Genomic DNA, 25,954 nt, shown 5'->3' with positions numbered 1-25,954 from the left:
GACACCCTTCGGATATGATATAAATTTCGAAGTACTAAAGCATCCGGTACTTTGGATGGGGCTTGTTGGGCCCGATAGATCTATCTTTAGGATTCGCGTCAATTAGGGTGTCTGTTCCCTAATTCTTAGATTACCAGGCTTAATAAAAAGGGGCATATTCGATTTTGATAATTCAACCATAGAATGTAGTTTCACATACTTGTGTCTATTTTGTAAATCATTTATAAAACCTGCATGTATTCTCATCCCAAAAATATTAGATTTTAAAAGTGGGACTATAACTCACTTTCACAGATTTTTACTTCGTCGGGAAGTAAGACTTGGCCACTGGTTGATTCACGAACCTATAACAATATATACATATATATCAAAGTATGTTCAAAATATATTTACAACACTTTTAATATATTTTGATGTTTTAAGTTTATTAAGTCAGCTGTCCTCGTTAGTAACCTACAATTTGTTGTCCACAGTTAGATGTACAGAAATAAATCGATAAATATTATCTTGAATCAATCCACGACCCAGTGTATACGTATCTCAGTATTGATCACAACTCTAACTATATATATTTTGGAATCAACCTCAACCCTGTATAGCTAACTCCAACATTCACATATAGAGTGTCTATGGTTGTTCCGAAATATATATAGATGTGTCGACATGATAGGTCGAAACATTGTATACGTGTCTATGGTATCTCAAGATTACATAATATACAATACAAGTTGATTAAGTTATGGTTGGAATAGATTTGTTACCAATTTTCACGTAGCTAAAATGAGAAAAATTATCCAATCTTGTTTTACCCATAACTTCTTCATTTTAAATCCGTTTTGAGTGAATCAAATTGCTATGGTTTCATATTGAACCCTATTTTATGAATCTAAACAGAAAAAGTATAGGTTTATAGTCGGAAAAATAAGTTACAAGTCGTTTTTGTAAAGGTAGTCATTTCAGTCGAAAGAACGACGTCTAGATGACCATTTTAGAAAACATACTTCCACTTTGAGTTTAACCATAATTTTTGGATATAGTTTCATGTTCATAATAAAAATCATTTTCTCAGAATAACAACTTTTAAATCAAAGTTTATCATAGTTTTTAATTAACTAACCCAAAACAGCCCGCGGTGTTACTACGACGGCGTAAATCCGGTTTTACGGTGTTTTTCGTGTTTCCAGGTTTTAAATCATTAAGTTAGCATATCATATAGATATAGAACATGTGTTTAGTTTATTTTAAAAGTCAAGTTAGAAGGATTAACTTTTGTTTGCGAACAAGTTTAGAATTAACTAAACTATGTTCTAGTGATTACAAGTTTAAACCTTCGAATAAGATAGCTTTATATGTATGAATCGAATGATGTTATGAACATCATTACTACCTTAAGTTCCTTGGATAAACCTACTGGAAAAGAGAAAAATGAATCTTGCTTCAATGGATCCTTGGATGGCTCGAAGTTCTTGAAGCAGAATCATGACACGAAAACAAGTTCAAGTAAGATCATCACTTGAAATAAGATTGTTATAGTTATAGAAATTGAACCAAAGTTTGAATATGATTATTACCTTGTATTAGAATGATAACCTACTGTAAGAAACAAAGATTTCTTGAGGTTGGATGATCACCTTACAAGATTGGAAGTGAGCTAGCAAACTTGAAAGTATTCTTGATTTTATGAAACTAGAACTTTTGGAATTTATGAAGAACACTTAGAACTTGAAGATAGAACTTGAGAGAGATCAATTAGATGAAGAAAATTGAAGAATGAAAGTGTTTGTAGGTGTTTTTGGTCGTTGGTGTATGGATTAGATATAAAGGATATGTTATTTTGTTTTCATGTAAATAAGTCATGAATGATTACTCATATTTTTATAATTTTATGAGATATTTCATGCTAGTTGCCAAATGATGGTTCCCACATGTGTTAGGTGACTCACATGGGCTGCTAAGAGCTGATCATTGGAGTGTATATACCAATAGTACATACATCTAAAAGCTGTGTATTGTACGAGTACGAATACGGGTGCATACGAGTAGAATTGTTGATGAAACTGAACGAGGATGTAATTGTAAACATTTTTGTTAAGTAGAAGTATTTTGATAAGTGTCTTGAAGTCTTTCAAAAGTGTATGAATACATATTAAAACACTACATGTATATACATTTTAACTGAGTCGTTAAGTCATCGTTAGTCGTTACATGTAAATGTTGTTTTGAAACCTTTAGGTTAACGATCTTGTTAAATGTTGTTAACCCAATGTTTATAATATCAAAAGAGATTTTAAATTATTATATTATCATGATATTATGATGTATGAATATCTCTTAATATGATATATATACATTAAATGTCGTTACAACGATAATCGTTACATATATGTCTCGTTTCAAAATCATTAAGTTAGTAGTCTTGTTTTTACATATGTAGTTCATTGTTAATATAATTAATGATATGTTTACTTATCATAATATCATGTTAACTATATATATAACCATATATATGTCATCATATAGTTTTTACAAGTTTTAACGTTCGTGAATCACCGGTCAACTTGGGTGGTCAATTGTCTATATGAAACCTATTTCAATTAATCAAGTCTTAACAAGTTTGATTGCTTAACATGTTTGAAACATTTAATCATGTAAATATCAATCTCAATTAATATATATAAACATGGAAAAGTTCGGGTCACTACAAACACCAACTTTATTTGGGATCCAAATATACACTTACATGCCTCGTATTTCGAATGTCGTTCGAAATAACTCGTAACTGAAAATGGGTGTTACAAAGAAACATCAATGTAGTCTAGATTCATCAACAATTTAACCATTAACATCATAAATCAAGCATAATCTATGAATTAAGCATAAAGAGAAAAGTGGTAAAAATCAACCAAATCATGTTAAAGAGTGAATTAAAATGACAAATTCTTACTTTACCCATGTTAGATGATGAAGATTTGCAAGAAAATTGATGAAATTTAAAGCCTTGGGTCGATTTAGGTTGATTAGGGTTATTGTAGCACCGCTATTAGAGAGAAAATTGAAGTTGGGTGTGAAAAAATGAAGTTTTGGTCGTGCAGAATTCTTAAGTAGTAGATGCAAAAGCGCCGTTTTTCAAACAGGAGTGCCGCTCCTGACAAAAAAGAAGCTTCGCTTTTGAAAGAAAAGCGTCGCTCTAGGCGAACTAAAAGTGCCACTTTTGAACACAAAAGCGCCGTTCTTGGCTACTGTCCATTTTTGGCACAAAATCACAGGTTAAAGCGTCGCTCTTGTAGCAGAAGCGTCGCTCTTGGAAGTGAAAAGCGTCGCTCCAAGGACAAAAGCGCCGCTTTTGTACCTGATTGCAGTTGTTTCCAATTTTAAGTCCATTTTGACCCATTCACAAACTATTTTTGACGTTTTTCGGTTTTACCCATATGCATGCAATGCAAAAACACAAAAAATGCAACTAAGAAAAGGAATATCATACAATTCTAAACATAATGCAATTAAAAGAAATTATATACAAAATTGTGGAAAGTTTTTAACGAGTCTATCACCCGACTCCCATCCTCTTGAGATCTCAACTAATCCTGGGGTGGTAAACTTCCCTTCCCTTTGAGCTAAGGTAAGCATTTTTATTACCGCCACCACTTAACATTGACATTAACTAATCATTCATTACTTTAGTTTCATTGATTAACTCCTTAAGTTTGACTTTCTCATGTTTTGACAAGTTTGACACTAGGTGTTTTCTCAAGTGTTCATTCTTTTTGGATGATGCCCGATGCACCCGCCCAATTAACTTTCGCATAGACTTGTCAACAACGTCGTTTTAATTTTTAGATTAACCTTGAATTCCCTTGGTTAATCCCCTACTACCTTTAAGTGGTGAACCAACTTGCCTTGTGCTTCTGATGCAATGTGAAATATCCCGTTCATAGTGAGTATAAACGTTTCATATTAATTGATTTCTTTGCGAGGTTTTGACCTCTATATGAGACGTTTTTCAAAGAATGCATTCGTTTTTAAAACAAACCATAAACTTTATTAATTGGTTTGTTTTAAAAACGAATGCAGTCTTTGAAAAACGTCTCATATAGAGGTCAAAACCTCGCAAAGAAATCAATTAATATGAAGCGTTTATAATCACTATGAACGGGACATTTCAGTTGGTATCCGAGCGTTGGTCTTAGAGAACTAGAAATTTGCATTAGTGTGTCTAACCGAGTTTGTTAGGATACATTAGTGAGTCTGGACTTCGACCGTGTTTTCTTTAAAAATGATTGCTTAACACTTTTTGTTGAAAACTATATATTGTTAACATGTAACTATTATGTGATATATTAATCTCTTAACGTGTTTGATATTGTGTGATAGATGTCTACCTCTAGTACAAACCCATCGACTCACCTAATAATAATGAAGAGTCGAATATATTTTGGGAGGATTCACAAATTCCCGAAGAGGAACCGGAAGAAGAGGAACCGGAAGAAGAGGAACCGGAAGAAGAGGTTCTGGAGGAAATATTAGAAACCACAGAAAAACAGATAAATAAAAGAAAATCCTCAACCAATGGATCAAAGTTAAAAATGGTCAATGGTGTTTCTGCCGAGGAAGCAAAATATTGGGAAAATTACCAATTTTCTGATGAATCGGATCCCGACGAGGATTCCGATGATGTTATATAAATCACCCTGACCCAATTTGAAAAAGAAAAAGAAAACAATAAGGGAAAAGGCATCAAAATAGAGAAACCTAATTTCAACCCCGATGAACTCTATGTTAACATGAAATACCCTGATGGGGTGTACCGTAAACACCCGTATTTTTTAAACTTTCACTATAACCCGGGAACATCTAAGCCACCAGATTTTTCTAAACCATTTGTGAAAACGACGGCTCATATTAGAGGAGCACCATATATCCCTAGGAAATTAGCGAAACGAACCAAGTCCGAAGAGGAAGAAACGAGTGAGTCGGAATAAAGAGTTGTAATCATGTTGTGTAATATATGTATTATAGTGTGCTTGTATTTTTATGTTATATGTAAAAATTGCTTGTATTATTTGTTAATTATCTTTTACGAATCTAATCCTCGTCTATTTTACAGTATAAAAACACACAATGGACGTTAATGATAGACAACCGAATATTTTAGAAGACCTACCCGGGGACATGATTGATGAAATCTTGTCTAGAGTCGGTCAGAATTCATCGGCACAAGTATTTATGGCAAAATTAGTTTGTCAAACATTTAAAAGACGTTTCAGGCATGCCTTAGTTTTTAAAAGGCTTTCCTTTGAAAGATGGGGTATATCACATTGGGGAGAATTTAAGTTACGTCGTGTTTTCTTTAAAGCATTAAATGCGGGGAACCCAAATGCAATTTTACGCTACGAGTTAAGAACCTATTTTGACTCCACATATCCCAACATAGGACTTCGTTCTTTAGAAAGAGCTTCTAACATGCAACATAAAGAAGCATGTTATGTTTACGGGTTAGTGATGTTCGCTTCTCACCAAAGTGAGAAAAAGAACATCGGATTACAACTGTTAAATAAAACTTTTCCACAAGCGACGGATTCGGTAGTTGGGGTGAGAAACAAGGTTTTTAGATTGTTACAAGGCTGTTGGGCATTACGTAACCCTCGTCCTTTTGACGATGTTACAACATGCTGCCTATCCAACGGTCACAACGGTTATTTTCCACAAGACCAAGGATGGGAAATAATGCTAGTAAAACCCGAATGCATGACTTGTTTCTGGACTTATGAATTACGTTTCTTTATTGCCTTTGCTGAACGACTTGCGTATTAACTAGAATTGTCTTCGCATCTGCCTTGTATCAAAGTTATTGTATGCTATACTTCATGCTATATGTAAAATAGCGGTATTGTAAATTTGTAAAAATATTGTATAAAAGTTTGAACGCGAAATATTATTGTATTTAGTTTTTCATATAGAATCGTAGTAGTTGAATTGTATAGTAGCTACTAAGTATGAACTTAACGGGTAGGTACTACCCGAATTAAAACTATAAAACACTAATATGAAGAAAAAACTTTTATAAATAAGTTCATATTATGCTACGAAATACTATTGACTACTCTTAAATTCTATATGATTAACTCAATTCTTTTGACTATTTTTGAAGGAAATGGCACTGACGACTCGTCAGAACTTGAGCATGAGTGAGGAAGACTTCCTTGTTTTCCTTGCTGCTAACATAGCCGTAGTGCAGGCCGCAATGCAAAATAATAACAATAACTCTGGTTCTAGCAGTGGAACTAATTCCACAAGAAATCGTGTAGGATGCTCCTACAAAGAATTCACTGCCTGTAAACCTCTGGAATTCGATGGAATCGAGGGTCCAATCGGATTAAAACGGTGGACCGAGAAGGTCGAATCGGTGTTTGCCATAAGTAAGTGCACTGAAGAAGACAAAGTAAAGTACGCTACACATACCTTCGCAGGTGCTGCATTAACATGGTAGAACACCTATCTCGAGCAAGTGGGACAAGATACTGCTTACACACTACCGTAGTCAGCATTCAAGCACTTAATGAATGAGCAGTACCGTCCCAGAAACGATGTCAATAAGCTCAAGGTAGAGCTTAGAGGATTACGAACACAAGGTTTTGACATTACCACGTACGAACGATGATTCACAGAGTTGTGCCTATTGTGTCCAAGAGCGTTCGAAGATGAAGAAGAGAAGATCGACGCATTTGTAAAAGGGTTACTGGAAAGAATTCAAGAAGATGTGAGTTCACACGAGCCCGCCTCCATACAAAAGGCAAGTCGAATGGCTCACAAACTCATAAACCAGATTGAGGAAAGAATTAAAGAGCAGGCAGCCGAAGAGGCCAACATGAAACAAGTTAAAAGAAAGTGGGAAGATAACAGTGACAAAGGTCACCAATACAACAACCATAATTACAATCGCAATAACAATCATAACAACCGCAACAACAATCGCAACAATAACCGAAATCCTAACAATAACTATAACAAACGTCCCAACCACAACAACAACTACAACAACCGTTTCAACAACAATAACAATCCCAACAACAATTTCAATAACAACAATGGCAACAAAAACCAGAAACAGCCATGCCAAAGGTGTGAAGAGTACCACCAGAAAGGGTTCTGCACGACATTTTGCACCAAGTGTAAAAGAAATGGTCATAGTGCGATGAAGTGTGAGGTCTACGGACCAATGAATAACAGGATTAAAAGAACAAATAATGTCGAAACAAATAATGCCGCCATAGTTTGTTTTGGATGTGGAAAACCGGGCCACATTAATAGAAATTGCCCGAATCAGGGGAATACTAATGGGCAGGGCCTCGGAAGGGTATTCAATATTAATACGACAGAAGTGTAGGAAGACCCGGAGCTTGTTATGAGTACGTTTCTTATTGACAATAAATCTGCTTATGTTTTATTTGATTCAGGTGCGGATAGAAGCTATATGAGTAGAGATTTTTGTGCTAAATTAAGTGGTCCATAGACGCCTTTGGATAATAAATTTTTACTTGAATTAGCAAATGGTAAATTAATTACAGCAGATAATATATGTCGGAATCGAGAAATTAAACTGGTTAGTGAAACGTTTAAGATTGATTTGATACCAGTAGAGTTAGGGAGTTTTGATGTGATAATCGGTATGGACTGGTTGAAAAAGGAGAGAGCAGAAATCGTATGTTACAAAAATGCAATTCGCATTGTACGAGAAAAAGGAAAACCCTTAATGGTGTACGGAGAAAAGAGCAACGCGAAGCTAAATCTTATTAGTAATTTGAAGGCGCAAAAGCTAATAAGAAAAGGTTGCTATGCCGTTCTAGCACACATCGAAGAAGTCAAACCCGAAGAAAAGAACATCAATGATGTTCCCGTCACAAAAGAATTTCCTGATGTATTTCCGAAAGAATTACCGGGACTACCTCCACACCGATCTGTTGAATTTCAAATAGATCTCGTACCAGGAGCTGCACCAATAGCTCGTGCTCCATACAGACTCGCACCCAGCGAAATGAAGGAACTCCAAAGCCAATTACAAGAACTTTTAGAGCATGGTTTCATACGACCAAGTACATCACCATGGGGAGCTCCTGTTTTGTTTGTCAAAAAGAAGGATGGTACATTCAGGTTGTGTATCGACTATCAAGAGTTGAACAAACTTACCATCAAGAACCATTACCCACTACCGAGAATCGACGACTTATTTGATCAACTACAGGGCTCGTCAGTTTATTCGAAGATCGATTTACGTTCCGGGTATCATCAAATGCGGGTGAAGGATGATGATATTCCAAAGACTGCTTTCAGGACGCATTACGTTCATTACGAGTTTATGGTTATGCCGTTTGATTTGACTAACGCACCAGTTGTGTTCATGGACCTCATGAACGGAGTGTGTGGACCATACCTTGACAAGTTTGTCATTGTTTTCATCGATGACATACTTATTTACTCAAAGAATGATCAAGAGCACGAAGAACATTTATGAAAAGTGCTAGAGTTGTTGAGGAAAGAAAAATTGTGCACTAAGTTTTCAAAGTGTGCATTTTGGTTGGAAGAAGTTCAATTCCTCGGTCACATAGTGAACAAAGAAGGTATTCAGGTGGATCCGGCAAAGATTGAAACCGTTGAAAAGTGGGAAACCCCGAAAACTCCGAAACATATACGTCAATTTTTAGGACTGGCTGGTTACTACAGAAGATTCATCCAAGATTTTTCCAAAATAGCAAAACCCTTGACTGCATTAACGCATAAAGGGAAGAAATTTGAATGGAAGGATGAACAAGAGAAAGCGTTTCAATTGTTAAAGAAAAAGCTAACTACGGCACCTATATTGTCATTGCCTGAAAGGAATGATGATTTTGTGATTTATTGTGACGCTTCGAAGCAAGGTCTTCGTTGTGTATTAATGCAACGAACGAAGGTAATTGTTTATGCGTCCAGACAACTGAAGATTCACGAGCAAAATTATACGACTCACGATTTGGAATTGGACGCTGTTGTTTTTGCATTAAAGACTTGGAGGCACTACTTATATGGGGTCAAAAGTATCATATATACCGACCACAAAAGTCTCCAAAATATATTTGATCAGAAACAACTGAACATGAGGCAGCGTATGTGGATTGAATTGTTGAATGATTACGATTTTGAGATTCGTTACCACCCGGGGAAGGCGAATGTGGTAGCCGACGCTTTGAGTAGAAAGGACAGAGAACCTATACAGGTAAAAGCTATGAATATAATTATTCGTACTAACCTTACTACTCAAATAAAAGAGGCACAACGGGGAGTTTTATAAGAAGGAAATTTGAAGAATGAAATACCCAAAGGATCGGAGAAATATCTTAATATTCAGGAAGACGGGACTCGATATATGGCTGAAAGAATTTGGGTACCAAAGTTTGGAGATGTGAGAGAAATGGTACTTAAGGAAGCCCATAAAACCAGATATTTAATACATCCCGGGGTGGGAAAGATGTACAAAGATCTCAAGAAACACTTTTGGTGGCCGGGTATGAAAGCCGATATCGCTAAATACGTAGGAGAATGTTTGACGTGTTCTAACGTAAAAGCTGAACATCACTAACCATCAGGTCTACTTCAACAACCCAAGATCCCAGAATGGAAATGGGAAAACATTACCATGGATTTCATTACTAAATTGCCAAGAACTGCAAGTGGTTATGATACTATTTGGGTAATAGTCGATCGTCTCACCAAGTCAGCACACTTTCTGCCAATGAGAGAAGATGATAAAATGGAGAAGTTGGCGCGATTATACTTGAAGGAAGTTTTCTCCAGACATGGAATACCAATCTCTATTATCTCTGATAGGGATGGCAGATTTGTTTCAAGGTTTTGGCAGACATTACAGCAAGCATTGGGAACTCGTCTAGACATGAGTACTGCCTATCACCCATAAACTGACGGGCAGAGTGAAAGGACGATACAAACGCTTGAAGACATGCTACGAGCATATGTTATTGATTTTGGAAATAGTTGGGATTGATATCTACCATTAGCAGAGTTTTCCTACAACAACAGTTACCATTCGAGTATTGAGATGGCATCGTTTGAGGCACTTTATGGTAGAAAGTGCAGGTCTCCGATTTGTTGGAGTGAAGTGGGGGATAGACAAATTACGGGCCCAGAGATAATCCAAGAAACTACCGAGAAAATCATTCAAATTCAACAACGGTTGAAAACCGCCCAAAGTCGACAAAAGAGCTACGCGGACATTAAAAGAAAAGATATAGAATTTGAAATTGGAGAGATGGTCATGCTTAAAGTTTCACCTTGGAAAGGCGTTGTTCAATTTGGTAAACGGGGAAAACTAAATCAAGGTACATTGGACCATTCAAGATTATTGATCATGTCGGACCAGTAGCTTACCGACTTGAGTTACCACAACAACTCGCCGGCATACATAACACCTTCCACGTCTAGAATTTGAAGAAATGCTTTGCTAAAGAAGATCTCACCATTCCTGTAGACGAAATCCAAATCAATGAAAAACTTCAATTCATTGAAGAACCCGTCGAAATAATGGATCGTGAGGCTAAAAGACTTAAGCAAAATAAAATACCAATCGTTAAGGTTCGATGGAATGCTCGTAGAGGACTTGAGTTCACCTGAGAGCATGAAGATAAGATGAAGCTGAAATACCCGCACTTATTTCCTGAAGATGCGTCAACACCTTCAACCGCTTAAAATTTCAGGGCGAAATTTATTTAACGGGTAGGTACTGTAGTGACCCAAACTTTTCCATGTTTACATATATTAAATAAAAATTGATATTTACATGATTAAATGCTTTCAACATGTTAAGCAATCAAACTTATTAAGACTTGATTAATTGAAATGAGTTTATGTAGACAATTGACCACCCAGTTTGTTCGGCGATTCACGAACGTTAAAAACTTGTAAAAACTACATGATGATATATATATATATATATGGATATATATATATATATATATATATATATATATATATATATATATATATATATATATGATTAACATGAGATTATGATAAGTAAGTATCTCACTAAGTGTATTAACAATGAGTGATATACATAAAAATGAGATTATTGAATTAAGAAACTCGAAACGATATATATAACGATTATCGTTATATCAACGTCTTACTAAATACATATGAATCATATTAAGATATTGATACACTATGTTTAACATGATAAAATAATAATTAAATATATCATTTAGTGTATTAACAATGAACTACACGGGTAAGACGAGACTACCAACTTAAGGATTTCGAAACAATATATATATGTAACGATTATCGTTGTAATAACATTTTAACATATATATATATGATATTAAGATATATTAATACACCATGTTATCATGTTAACACAACAATTTAACATCTCATTAAATATAAATAACAATGGATTAACTACATTTAACAAGATCGTTAACTTAAAAGTTTCAAAACAACACTTACATGTAACGACTAACGATGACTTAACGACTCAGTTAAAATGTATATACATGTGGTGTACTAAGATGTATCAATACACTTTTGAAAAACTTCAAGACACATATCAAAGTACTTCTACTTAACAAAAATGCTTACAATTACATTCTCATTCATTTTCATCAACAATTCCACTCGTATGCACCCGTATTCGTACTCGTACAATACCCAGCTTCTAGATGTATTTATTATTAGTATATACACATTTAATCATTCATTCTTAGCAGCCATCTTAGAGTCAAAAACATGTGAAACCATCATTTATCATCTTGTAAGACTTATGAGCAAGAAAACAAAGCAATACATGTCATATATCTATATGTATATCACGTATGTATGTATATGTCTATATATGCATTTCAATTCCATTTTAATCTTCATTCTAAACATCTCTAAACACACATACTCAAACACTCTCTCAAGAACACAACTCAATTCAGAAAATACTCATCAAACTAGTTTCCATTACAACCTAAAAACACCATAAGAAAACTCTTTCAAAAACATATCAAGATAATCATCCATTTCAAGAAGATTACTTTCAATCTTTTGAATCCAATCCAACAACTCTTTCAAGATCAAGAATAACCATTTCATCTCAGCAACTTTTCATTTTAAATCAAGGTAATAAACATATAGAAGCTTTATTTCAATTCCTATAAACATAACTATCTTAAATCAAGTAGTAATCTTACTTGAACTTGTTTTCGTGTCATGATTCTGCTTCAAGAACTTCCAATCCATCAAAGATCCTTAAAAGCAAGTTATTTTCTCATCATTTTCAGTAGTTTTACCTACTATACTTGAGGTAGTAATGATGTTCATAACATCATTCAATTCATATATATATAACTATCTTATTCGAAGATTTAAACTTGTAATCACTAGAACATAGTTTAGTTAATTATAAACTTGTTTGCAAACAAAGTTAATCCTTCTAACTTAACTTTTAAAATCAACTAAACACATGTTCTATATCTATATGATATGCTAACTTAATGATTTAAAACCTGAAAACACGAAGAACACCGTAAAACCGGACATACGCCGTCATAGTGAAACCGGGAGCTGTTTTGGGTTAGATAATAAAAACTATGATAAAATTTGATTTAAAAGTTTTTCTTCTGGGAAAATGATTTTTCTTATGAACATGAAACTATATCCAAAAATCATGGTTAAACTCAAAGTGGAAGTATATTTTTCAAAATGGTCATCAAGACGTCGTTCTTTCGACTGAAATGACTACCTCTTACAAAAATGACTTGTAACTTGTATTTTTGACTATAAACTTATACATTTCTGTTTAGTTTCATAAATTTCAGTTCATTATGAAACTATAGCAACTTGATTCACTCAAAACGGATTTAAAACGAAGAAGTTATGGGTAAAACAAAATTGGATAAATTTGCTTGTTGTAGCTACGTGAAATTTGTAACAAATATATACTAACCATAACATAACTAACTTATATTGTATTATACATGTATTATAACATATATTATGTAATCTTGATAGATCATAGACACATATACAATGTTTTGAAATATCGACGTCATCTATATATATTATTTGGAACAACCATAGACACTCTATATGCAGTAATGCTCGAGTTAGCTATACAAGGTTGAGGTTGATTCCAAAATAATATATATACTTTGAGTTGTGATCGAGTCTGAGACTTTTATACACTGGGTCGTGGATTGATTCGAGATAATATATATTGATTTATTTCTGTACTACTAACTGTGGACAACTAGTTGTAGACTACTAACGTTGGACTGTTAACTTAACAAACTTAAATCGGTAAAAACATAATAAAATATGGTATGAATATATTTCGATCATACTTGGATATATGCATATATTTGTTATAGGTTCGTGAATCGACCCATGGCCAAATCTTATTTTCCGACGAAGTGATAATCTGTGAAAGTGAGTTATAGTCCCACTTTTAAAATCTAATATTTTTGGGATGAGAATACATGCAGTTTTATAAATGTTTTATGAAATAGACACAAGTAATCAAAACTACATTCTATGGGTGAATGATCGAAGCCGAATATGCCCCTTTTTGCTTGGTAGCCTAAGAATTAGGGAACTGGCCCCTAATTGACGCGAATCTTAAAGATAGATCTATTGGGCCTAACAAACCCCATCCATGGTTGCGGATGCTTTAGTACTTCAAATTTTTTATCATGTTCGAAGGATGTCCCGGAATGATGGGGATATTCTATATGCATCTTGTTAATGTCGGTTACCAGGTGTTCAATCCATATGAATGATTTTTATGCATGTTGTTTATAAGAAATGGAAATATGAAATCTTGTGGTCTATTATTACGAATTGATAAATATATAGGTTAAACCTATAACTCACCAACATTTTGTTGACGTTTTAAGCATGTTTATTCTCAGGAGATTGTTAAGAGCTTCCGCTGTTGCATATTAAATTAAGGACAAGATTTGGAGTCCATGCTTGTATAATATTGTTTAAAAACTGTATTCGAGAACTTACTTTGTTGTAACACATTGATATTGTAAATCATTATGTAATGGTAGTGTGTAAGTGTGATATTTTCAAATAATCATTTTTTGATAATCTAGGTTGTGTCCTTTAAACCTTGTCGATAAAATAAAGGTTATGGTTTGTTTTAAAAACGAATGCAGTCTTTGAAAAACGTCTCATATAGAGGTCAAAACCACGCAAAGAAATCAATTAATATGAAACGTTTATAATCACTATGAACAGGACATTTCACAATGCACACTAGCAACAACTTGTGGTTTTGTCAATGGCATTGATGGTGTTTTAACACGTTTGATTTTTATGCTCATGCATTTCCCTTTATCCCAATGAGTCAATTTCCCGGTTCTAAAGTCAAAGAAGGAGCCCGCAGTTGCCAAAAATGGCCTTCCCAAAACAAGGGGCACAACCGGGTCTTCTTTTATATCAAAAATAACAAAGTCAATGGGGAATTCCATGTCTCCCACCTTAACAATTAAGTCTTCGGCGATCCCCATACTAGAGTTAATTGATTGATCAATTAATTTAACTCCCATTGTAGTGGGTGAAAGATCACCTAGGCCTAGCCTTTTGTAAACGGAGTAGGACATGAAGTTGATACTTGGCCCCGAATCGGCTAAAGATGTGAGCATATTCGAATCGTTTACATTGCATGGGATAAGGAAAGCTCCAGGATCACCCATTTTTTATGGTAGGTTACATTTCTTTAAAATTCCATCACACTCCTTTTTCAAGAAAGCGGTGGATGCTTGCTCAACATCTCCCTTTTTGGCCATGAGTGTCTTCAAAAATCTCCAATAGTTGGGCATATTCTCAAGCACCTTCGCCAAGGGGAGTTTAACATAAATATTTTCGTTGTCGGTTAAGGTTGACTTACAATCCACATCATTTAGATGTGTAAGAGGTAATGATTGAGGATGTGAGACCGGTATTTCATTTTTCTCCTTTGGTTGATGTAGCAAGAACCTCGACCTCGTTCTTTTGTGCCTTTGTATTCGATAAAGTTTTAACCTTTTGCTCTTTATCAACCTTTCCCAATTGAAATTGCTCAAAATCACCCTTTAACTCCTTGCATGTCAACTCGATAGCCTCCATGGACATTACACTTTTAACTTGGTAGGGAATGAATGTTGCATCGTCCAAATATTCCAAAAACTTGAATACCCCATAGTCGATAGCATCAATTTCTAACACTTCATCAAAATCAAACTTGTCTCCTTCAATGTTGAACTTGAAAGCTTGAGGATATTCGGATTGATCCTCTTCGCTTGAATCAATCGAGTTTACTTGAGCATAAGTATTGGTAGGATTTGATGAACTCGCTTGATTTTGGGTTAGATTGGTAGTGTTGCTCTCGATAGGAATAACCCTCGTGTTATTTTGGTGGTTTTGTTGGTTGTTTCGGTTGTTGTTGTTGTTGTAATTATTCGGGTTAACTTGAGTGTTTGAAGGTAAAGTTCCTTGTGGTCTTTCAGCAACTTGATTTGAAATTCTTACAACGGTGCTCTCAAGGTTTTGGAATGAGGCTTGTTGGTTTCGGAGTTGTTGCTTCAAGAGCTCATTCTCTTTCATTAGAAAAGCTTCAGTTGATTCTACCTTCTTGATGTAGTTTTGCATGATTTCTTCCAAGCTCTTCGAAGGTTGAGATTGTTGATTGTTTTGTTGAGGTTGTTGATTGTAACCTGGGTTATTTTGTGATTGACTATAACCTTGGTTGTTTTGGTAATTTGAATTGGCTTGATTGTTGTAAGGTTGTTGGTTTTGGTATTGGAAATTGTTTATTTCGATTTTGGTTATAGTTGTTGTAACCTTGATTTCGGCTTTGGTTTGTGAATCCGGGTGGTGTATTGGTTTGGTTGTTGAATGATGCTTGTTTTTGATTAGGATTGTAGTAGCTTTGGTTAGATGTTCCTCCCCGTTGGTAGTTTTGATTACTCACGTAGTTCACATGAGCATCCGAATTCATGGGAATATCATCTAGATCAACATGATTGCATTGAGTAATTTGAGGACAATTCTTCGTGAGATGTGGACCCTCGCATCGTTGACAACCTACTTGCATTGCAACTACCGTTTGTTGAATCTTCTTCAATTCTTTCCCAAATGTTTGAAATTGATTGTTTAAGCTTGCAAGCGTTACTTGCCCATTATCATTCTCGACTTGTGCTACACTTTTCCTTGTCAAATCTCGTGGTGAAGGCGCCCATTCATACGTGTTGACCGAGATGTCTTCTAACATAATTTCGGCCGCATTTTGGTGATTTGTACATAAATACCCCACCGGATGAAGAATCAAGATATTGCTTCGTAAAAGTATTACAACCCCAATAGAATGTGTTGATATACTTCTTCTTCGTCAAACCATGCGGTGGGCAAGCTCTTAGTAGCTTCTTGAATATAACCCATGCATCATACAAACTCTCATCACCCCGTTGTGTGAACCCATTAATCTCCATTCTAAGCCGATCTACTTTTGACGGTGGAAAGAAATAATTGATAAACTCGTTTGTTAATTTTTGAAAAAACCTTATGGAATCGGATGGTAAACTTCGCATCCAAGATTTTGCGTCTCCTTGAAGTGTGAAGGGGAATGCCCTTAGATTAAAAGTGTCATCGGTGACATTTTTGGTTTTGTAAATATCACAAAGATCATTAAAATATTGAATATGTTCGAACGGATTCTCATCTATAAACCCATGAAAGTATGTATCCTTGAAATGCTTATTTTGCATTCAAACAATGTTACTTTTGAAACGATGTATTTGTAATGACCTATGGGTCACGTACTATTATTGCTTGCAATTCGTAGAAGCATACTTTTGGTTGTTAAACATTTGACGTTGGTTAAAACGTCACCTTTATTCATGAATGCAAACTTATTTTGAAACCGCATATAGTATTTGACCTTGTAATGATCCTGTTGTTGATGATTCGTACACGATGGTTTTGTACGGGACATCACATTTGGTATCAGAGCATTGGTTGTAGGGAATTAGGTTGCATTAGTGAGTCTAGACCGGACCGAGTAGGATTCACTAATAGGACTAATCTACAACTTGCTAGTTTACTTGTTTCTGCGGAACTTGCTGCATGCTGCTGCTTACTTTTACTGCTATATGCCGTATGCTACTACATGATATCACTACTGCATGCTATTATCTGCTTTCGATTGCATGATACTTGTCGTTATTGTCATGCTACTTACTGCTATAGATGATCTAGATTGTCGTAGTTACTTTGCCTAATACGTGCTTGCTTTATGACTTACTGACATGGAAAAAGTTATTTTTCCTGTTCAGATGTCGGATATTCCACCTGTTATCATTTTGGAGAGCGACTCGGACTCATCGGCCACCTCACCTACCGTTGTTGCTGACTCGATCCCGTCATCTACACCTTCCAGTGACTCTGGCGATTCATCCTCCGGAGCCAGTAGCCATGCACCCGGCCCAGTGATCACCTCTGACGGAGCCGAGGACCTACAGGAGATTCCAGCTCCACTTGCCCCAGGACCCTCGGAGCCACAGCACCATCCCGGTGGTGCTGTGATTCCCACGGAACTTGGGGAAGGTCCGGTCCGTAATGAGCATAACCATTGGTGCCAACGCCTTCCTGATGGACGTCTCGTGTCGATCCCGCCCTTCAGATACCGACTGATGATGGCCGCCCGAGGAGAGCCACCCGTGCAGCCACCCCCAGCCGATTTAGACGACCCTTCATCCGATGACTCATCCTCTGACGGCTCCAGTGACGAGGATTCCGATGAGGACCCCGATGAGGCACCTGTGCAGCCACCCTCCACCCCGCCGAAGAAGCGGTACCGTTTCGATGGTACCATTATTTCAGGGATTAATGGAGGTCGACCATTCGTTAATGCACATGGACTGAGGTCTAGAGTTACCGCCCGTAAGTGGCTTGTGCCGTATCCTGCTGATCCATTCATACGTAAGGCTCCCCGATACGCAGCATCTACTTCTGGTACTGGACCGTCTGCACCACCAGCTCCACCAGCATCATCTGCACCACCGGCACCACATGTACCGACTGCACCGCCTGCAAAACCATCTCCCTCTGTCGAGGAACTGACGAGGGAAGTGGAGATCCTCCGTGCTCGAGTCACTGAGCTCGAGGACCAGATGTCCCACGTAATGGACATCTTACACCCACCATCAAATAGGACAATTGTAGTAGATTTCATTATGTAATCTCACTTGTAGTTTTATATTTTACTTATGTATTGTACGAACCTATGCGGATGTATGCAACTTATTATTAATGAATGGAACTTTGTGTTGTTTAATTTTTGCACGGTGTTCTATTTACTTTACTGTATGATGATTCTGTGGTATTTGTACCTAGTTGCATTACTTAATAAACATGTGATGTGTTGATTCCATGTTGGTTACCATATATTGTATTATTATTTATTGAATGCTGGATTTTGACTCGAGTCAAAATTTTTGTTTAGAACATCAATGGCCAACGGAAGATCAACACCCACCGCAGCCCAAATCGAGGAAATGATCAATGAACGAGTCACCACATCTTTTGTGGAAATGAACCTCCAAGCTCCACCGCCACCGGTTATCCATCCCATTCGTAATGGGTGTACATACAAAGAGTTTCAAAGCTGCAAGCCCTACAACTTTATTGGAACTGAGGGGCTAGTTGGTCTCACTAGGTGGTTTGAGAAATTAGAATATGTGTTTTGAGTTAGTAACTGCTCAGAGGCGAACAAAACCAAGTATGCTTCATGTACGATGTTAGACGGCGCACTAACTTGGTGGAACACTCTGGCTCAAGCAAAGGGTATTGATGAGTCGTATGATACTCCATGGGAAGAGTTTAAAGGGGCCATGATTGAGGAATATTGCCCTAGACAGATATCCAGAAAATGGAGATTGAGTTTATGCAGTTGAAGGTTGTGAAAAACAATCTCAATGGTTACAACCATAGTTATCTAGAATTAGCCCTGATGTGTCCTACCATGGTTACCCCAGAGTTTAAGTGCATGGAAAGGTACTTGTGGGGACTTCCTAAGTCCATTAAGGGAAATGTCACCTCATGTAAGCCACCAAACGTCCCGGAAGCAATGCGCATGGCGCATACCTTAATGAACTAAATCATCATCAATGAACCGAAAAAGGAAAAATCCGAAGCGGGTAGTAGTGATAAGCGTAAGTGGGATAACAACAAGGGGAGAGCCTATGATCAAACCCCCACTAAGAGGCAAAATAACGGTGGGAATCCCAATCTGAACACCAACTCGAACCCCAACTACAAGGGCAGTCTGCCACAGTGCAAGAGGTGCTACAAGCACCATATCGGGTACTGTAACGTTGTTTGTGAAAAATGCAAAAAGACCGGGCATATTGGCAGAGACTGCAAGATCACCACCATGACTGGGAAGCCGAACCCTACTGGACCGAGAAAGTGCTATGAATGCTGACAAACGGGCCACTTCAGAAATGAGTGTCCCAACAAGCGAAAGGACGGCGGACCACCGCGTGGCAGAGCATTCAATGTAAATGCAAGGGATGCTCGTGAGAACCCCGACTTGGTGATAGGTATATTCACTATCAACAATCTATTAGCTTCTGTCCTATTTGATACTAGTGCCGATAGAAGTTATGTATGTAGAAATTTTTACTCTAAGATAAATTGGTCGTTAGTTCCTTTAAAGGAGAGTATGCTTGTAGAGGTAGCAAATGGAAAACTTGAGAAAGTTGACCAAGTTAGCCGAGGAGCTATTATCAACATAGCTGGTGTGGATTTCAAGATTGACTTGATACCCATTAAGTTGGGAAGCTTTGATGTTATTATCGGTATGGACTGGTTGACCAAGATAAGGGCCGACATTATCTGTGGAGAAAAAGCTCTTCGTATACCACACAGAGACGGTGAGCCACTGATTATTTACGGAGAGAGATGTAGCTCGAAACTGAATCTCATTAGTTGCATGAAAGCGCAAAAGATCATGAAGAAAGGACGTCTTGTTGTCTTAGCACATGTGAAAACGTTAGAAACTGAGGTGAAGAGCGTGGATGACGTACGAATTGTGAACGAATTTTCTGATGTCTTTTCGGAAGAATTGCCTGGATTACCGCCACCGAGAGCAGTAGAGTTTCAGATCGATTTAGTGCCAGGAGCTGCACCTGTAGCTCGCGCACCTTATCGACTCGCACCTTCTGAAATGCAAGAGTTGCAGAGCCAATTACAAGAACTGCTAGACCGTGGATTTATCCAACCAAGTTTCTCGCCTTGGGGCGCACATGTTTTGTTTGTGAATAAGAAGGACTGATCATTCCGCATGTGTATTGACTACCTTGAACTCAACAAATTGACGATTAAGAATCAGTATCCTCTTCCCCGAATTGACGATCTTTTTGATCAACTACAAGGATCGAGCATTTACTCTAAGATCAATTTGCGATCCAGTTATCACTAATTGAGGGTGAAAGAAAGCGATGTGATGAAGACTGTATTCAGAAATCGTTATGGTCATTATGAGTTTCTCGTGATGCCATTCGGTTTAACCAACGCACCTGCCGTGTTCATGGATCTCATGAATTGTGTCTGAAAGCCATACCTGGATAAGTTCGTCATCGTCTTCATAGATGATATCCTCATCTACTCCAAAAGCGAAGAAGAACATGAGCAACATCTTTGTCTAGTACTCGAACTCTTGAGACAAGAGCAACTTTATGCCAAATTCTCCAAGTGTGAATTTTGGTTGAAGGAAGTCCAATTTCTGGGTCACGTTGTAAGTGATCAAGGTATCAAAGTTGATCCTGCAAAGATCGAAGCTATCAACAAGTGGGAAACCCCCACTACTCTGACTCATATTCGCCAATTTTTAGGTCTCGCCGGTTACTACCGAAGATTTATTGAAGGTTTCTCTCTGATTGCGCGTCCTTTGACCGCACTGACTCACAAAGGGAAGAAATTCATTTGGGAACCTGAACAGGAATCTGCATTTCAAACTTTGAAAAAGAAGTTAACCACCGCACCTATCTTATCACTTCCTGAAGGCAGTGGCGATTTCGTCATTTATTGCGATGCTTCGAAAAGTGGTTTTGGATGTGTACTGATGCAACGCACAAAGGTTATTGCTTACGCCTCTCATCAACTGAAGATTCATGAACGAAATTACACTACTCACGATCTTGAGCTTGGAGCCGTTGTCTTTGTATTAAAACTGTGAAGACACTATCTTTATGGAACAAAGAGCACTATTTTCACCAATCATAAAAGCCTCCAACACATCTTCGATCAGAAGCAACTGAATATGAGACAGCGTCGATGGATCGAGATGTTGAACAACTATGATTGTGAACTTCGTTATCACCCTGGCAAGGCCAATGTTGTAGCTGATGCTTTGAGCCGAAAGGAGAGGATGGCACCTCTTCGTGTTCGGGCACTGAACATCACCATTCATTCGAACCTCAATAGCCAGATCCGAGTAGCCCAAGATGAGGCTCTCAAGGAGGAGAATATATCTCATGAATACTTGAACATTCTCGTTTCTCGATTTGAGGTTAAGGAGTCTGGACTCCGATGCTATGCCGGAAGAATTTGGGTACCTCGTCACGGAGATTTACGGAACCTTATACTAGATAAAGCCACAAGTCGAGATATTCGATTCATCCAGGAGCTGGTAAAATGTACCACGATCTCAAGAAACAGTATTGGTGGCCTAATCTTAAGAAGGACATTGCAACTTATGTTGGTAAGTGTTTGACTTGCTCAAAAGTTAAGGCCAAGCATCAAAGGCCTTCTGGGTTACTTCAACAACCGGAAATCCAGCAATGGAAGTGGGAAAGGATAACAATGGATTTCATTACAAAGCTACCAAAGACGGTGGGCGGATACGATACCATCTGTGTTATTGTTGACCGTCTTACCGAATCTGCACAATTTTTAGCCATGAAGGAAACGGATACGATGGAAAGACTCGCTCAACTATACATAAAAGAGGTTGTATCTCGTCATGGTGTGCCCTTATCGGTCATCTCAGATCGCGATCCCCGTTTTGCTTCCAGATTTTGGCGTTCTTTGCAAGAAGCCTTGGGGACTCGTCTCTACATGAGTACTGCGTATCACCCACAAAATGACGGGCAAAGCAAACGCATGATTCAGACTTCGGAGGACATGTCGTGTGCGTGTGTCATTGATTTTGGAAAGGCCTGGGAAAGGCATTTTCCGATAGCCGAATTCTCTTACAACAACAGTTATCATTCGAGTATTAATGCCGCACCTTTCAAAGCGTTATATGGCCGCAAGTGCCGATCTCCTATTTGTTGGGCCGAAGTAGGCGAAACGCAAATCACCGGACCCGAGATAGTCCATGAAACATCTGAGAAGATTTTCCAAATTCAAGCGAGACTTAAGACGGCCCGTGATCATCATAAGAGTTATGCCGACCTTAAACGTAAGGACTTCGAATTCAACGTGGGTGACCGTGTAATGTTGAAGGTCGCGCCTTGGAAAGGTGTGATCCGTTTTGGAAAACGCGGAAAGTTAAACCCGCAATACATTGATCCTTTTGAAATCTTGGAGCGTGTTAGACCCGTTGCTTACCGTTTGGATCTTCCAACTCAATTGAGCTCAGTTCATCCTATCTTTCATGTATCGAATTTGAAGAAGTATCTTGCTGAACCGGAACTTGTCATACCATTGGAGGAACTTACGATTGACGACAAACTCTACCTCGTGGAAGAGCCTGTTGAAATTATGGACCGTGAGGTCAAAACTTTGAAACACAACAAGATCCCGATCGTTCGAGTACGGTGGAATGCCAAACGAGGACCTGAGTTTACCTGGGAATGAGAGGATCAAATGATGCAGAAGTATCCTCACCTTTTCCCGACTCCTCCATCTACCTCAGCTTAAAATTTCGGGACGAAATTTTATTTAACAGGTGGGTAATGTAACGACCCTGGTTTTTCCAACTTTTATTAATAATATTTATTATTAATACTTGCGCATTAATGAATGTATTTTTATACATTTACTTGTTACCGTATTTAACTTTTCATGGCCCGACTCGTCTTTGTGACACACAAACTTTTCACGAATAATATTTCGGATATTATTTACATTCATGATTAATTCTTATTAATCATTTATAATTAACTAAGGTTACTAGTTAATTACTTGGCCTTTATTTGATTAATTGCATACTTACTTGGACTTGGGCTTTTATTATTGGAAATGGACTTGGAAGCCCACCCTACTTCCTTAATGAACTTGTTAGCCCATCATTAAGCTAATAAATTATTAAGATTAAGATAATAGATTGATTAGTCATAAGGAATCTAGTTACTTATATACTTACACCATTTTCCAACACCATTTTACTTTATTACCACTCTAAGCTATCACCACCTCCCCATGCTTGAAAGTGCATTTGATTCCTTCCCCTTTGAGCTTGAAAAACCGTCCACCCATGGCTAGGAGGGAGTTCACATTTTCAATTTTTTTTTATTACTTATTTGCTTATACTCTTTCATTTTTACACACACTTCATTACTTACACTTCTTTTCTCTCATTTTTCTCTCAACTTTGTAAGTTATAAACTCTATTTCTCCTTTCTTTTTCTCTTCAAAACCGCCACCATCAATCATCATTACTTGTCTTTGTTTGTTGTTTAATTACTTGTTGTTGTTTGTTGTTGTTAAAGATCAAGTTCTCTAACTTGTATCTTCATGAAATCTTGTTACTTCCATCTTTATTTGATGAAGTCAAGAACAAGGAATCTAAACTTTCTAGTTTATGGTTCTACACTTAAATGTTTTCAAGATTTGAAGTTCATAAGTTTCATATTCATACTTGTGTTCATGTTTGTAGACTTAAATCCTAAGATTCAAACTTTGATTTGAATCTTCCTAAGTATGAAACAAAACATGAACATAATACTTGTACTTTAGTTTATTTTACTTCTTTTGTAAGTACTTTAAAGTTGTGATGTTGCTATTTTGGTCAAGTGTTACTAGTTAATCTTGATCTCATTTTTCTTGAACCAAAGTTAACTTTGTAAGTTCAAGAACATGGAAGTATAACTTTCTAGTTATAACTTCATATACATATGTTGGATCTAAGTTTCTATAGCTTATGGTCTTCTAATTTTGTTGTAAATAAGAGCTTACAAGCTTACATACATTATTCAAGTTGAAAATCTAAGTTTCATAACTTATGGTTTCATTAAAGTGTAGATCCAAGTTTTGTAACTTAGGATCTAACTTAAGAACACTAGATATAGACTTTCTAGTCTAGGATCTTTAAGATCTAGCTAAGATCTAAGTTCTATAACTTATGACCTTGATTATTTAGTTTACTTTCAAGTTTGTAGCTTAATATTATTTTTATAACTCATGTATGTGTCGGATCTAAGATCTTGATGTAACTTTGGTTCATCAAACTACTTGCAACACTTAAATGAGTTGTGCTACTTATCTTAGACTTACACTAGTTTTATGATGTACAAACCTTGGTTAAGATGATGCAAACCCATCAACGAGTTGTACACTTGAAGCTATACGCATCAAGGATGAGAATCGTGATGAGCATCAAGCACCAAGAACCCACCGGAACACCTTTAGCTACTGTTTCTGGAACTGATCAGACTACCTGGGCTACTGTAAATCTGATTTTCAGTTATTTTGGTTCGATTAGATGATTTTCCGTTTAGACCTCGTCTCAATCCGAGTTACGGTTTAGGATCTATGGCCTCCCGAAAGTCACTACACCCTATTAACGTTGTGCTGAAATTTCTGACCTACTCGCACTTAAACCGTTTCCACGGTTAAACGAAGATGAGTTTGGTTCTGGAAATTGGTCAGCCTCTAGGGGACTCATATACGGAGCCATGGCCACTGGTCTCACCTCATTTCATTTTTTATAGAGGTCGTGGCGACTGAACGAATCAGACTTTATTTCAAACCCTAGTCTTGACTTGAAACTTAGTTTACACTTTTTGTTTGATGATGAATGATGATGATACTTAAGACCTAATTTACATACATTTAAACCTTTGGGAATGATTTACTGATTAGTAACTTTTGACTTAGGTTGAGGACCTTCCGGACCAAACTACTTGCTTACTATTCCCGCGTATCGACTTTTACTACTTTCCACTGTGAGTTATAGCATCCCTTTTTACTTTAACTATTTTGGGACTGAGAATGCATGCATGTTTTACGTTTTACATACTAGGCACGAGTACTTAAATTTTATATATGTGTGGGTTATACAACGGCATAAACTTTCCCCTTAGCTCGGTAACGTTTAGTCATTGGTCTTTGAACCGGTGAACGCGAATCTTAGATATGGATCCATAGGGTTTGACATCCCCACTCGGGCTAGTAGCGCTAGCTTTTAACGGGTGTTTAATACTTCGTAAACATACGCACTCGCCAAGTGTACTTTTAGGGGGTGATAAACGTTAAGTTAGTTACCAAGTGCCCACGGTTATACATATACTTTTCATACTGTTTTGAAACGCTGTTGAAGCATTGAAATCTCGTAGCCTACCTTACATTACTGTTATACTTAAACTATAGCTCACCAACCTTTGTGTTGATGTTTTTAAGCATGTTTTTCTCAGGTGCTTAAGGTTTGCTTGTTTCCGCTGTACTAGTCATGCTATGTAGACACCCGCTGCGCTAATTAGAGATGTCACCGCATGAAACGCTTATTTTGCATTCAAACAATGTTACTTTTGAAATGATGTATTTGTAACGACCTATGGGTTACGTACTATTATTGCTTGCTATTCATAGAAGCATACTTTTGGTTGTTAAACATTTGACGTTGGTTAAAACGTCACCTTTATTCATGAATGCAAACTTATTTTAAAACCGCATATAGTATTTGACCTTGTAATGATCCTGTTGTTGATGA

At 37.0% G+C, this 25,954-nt stretch overlaps 1 protein-coding gene and 1 non-coding gene across 2 annotated transcripts; one reads left to right on the top strand and one right to left on the bottom strand.

Annotated features, from left to right (window-relative positions):
- Positions 1–14,267: 14,267 nt before the first annotated feature.
- Positions 14,268–14,735, bottom strand: LOC139864345 (uncharacterized). Its single transcript, XM_071852922.1, has one exon. The coding sequence runs from the start codon at positions 14,733–14,735 to the stop codon at positions 14,268–14,270; it is 468 nt and encodes a 155-aa protein (XP_071709023.1).
- A 1,675-nt stretch (positions 14,736–16,410) lies between these two features.
- Positions 16,411–16,517, top strand: LOC139865269 (small nucleolar RNA R71). The gene has a single exon (XR_011764792.1). It is a non-coding gene; the product is annotated as a small nucleolar RNA R71 (small nucleolar RNA).
- Positions 16,518–25,954: the final 9,437 nt, after the last annotated feature.

The sequence above is a fragment of the Rutidosis leptorrhynchoides genome, chromosome 8 (assembly GCF_046630445.1).
Source record: "Rutidosis leptorrhynchoides isolate AG116_Rl617_1_P2 chromosome 8, CSIRO_AGI_Rlap_v1, whole genome shotgun sequence".
NCBI lineage: Eukaryota > Viridiplantae > Streptophyta > Magnoliopsida > Asterales > Asteraceae > Rutidosis > Rutidosis leptorrhynchoides.
This window is presented reverse-complemented; position numbering and strand designations above follow the sequence as displayed.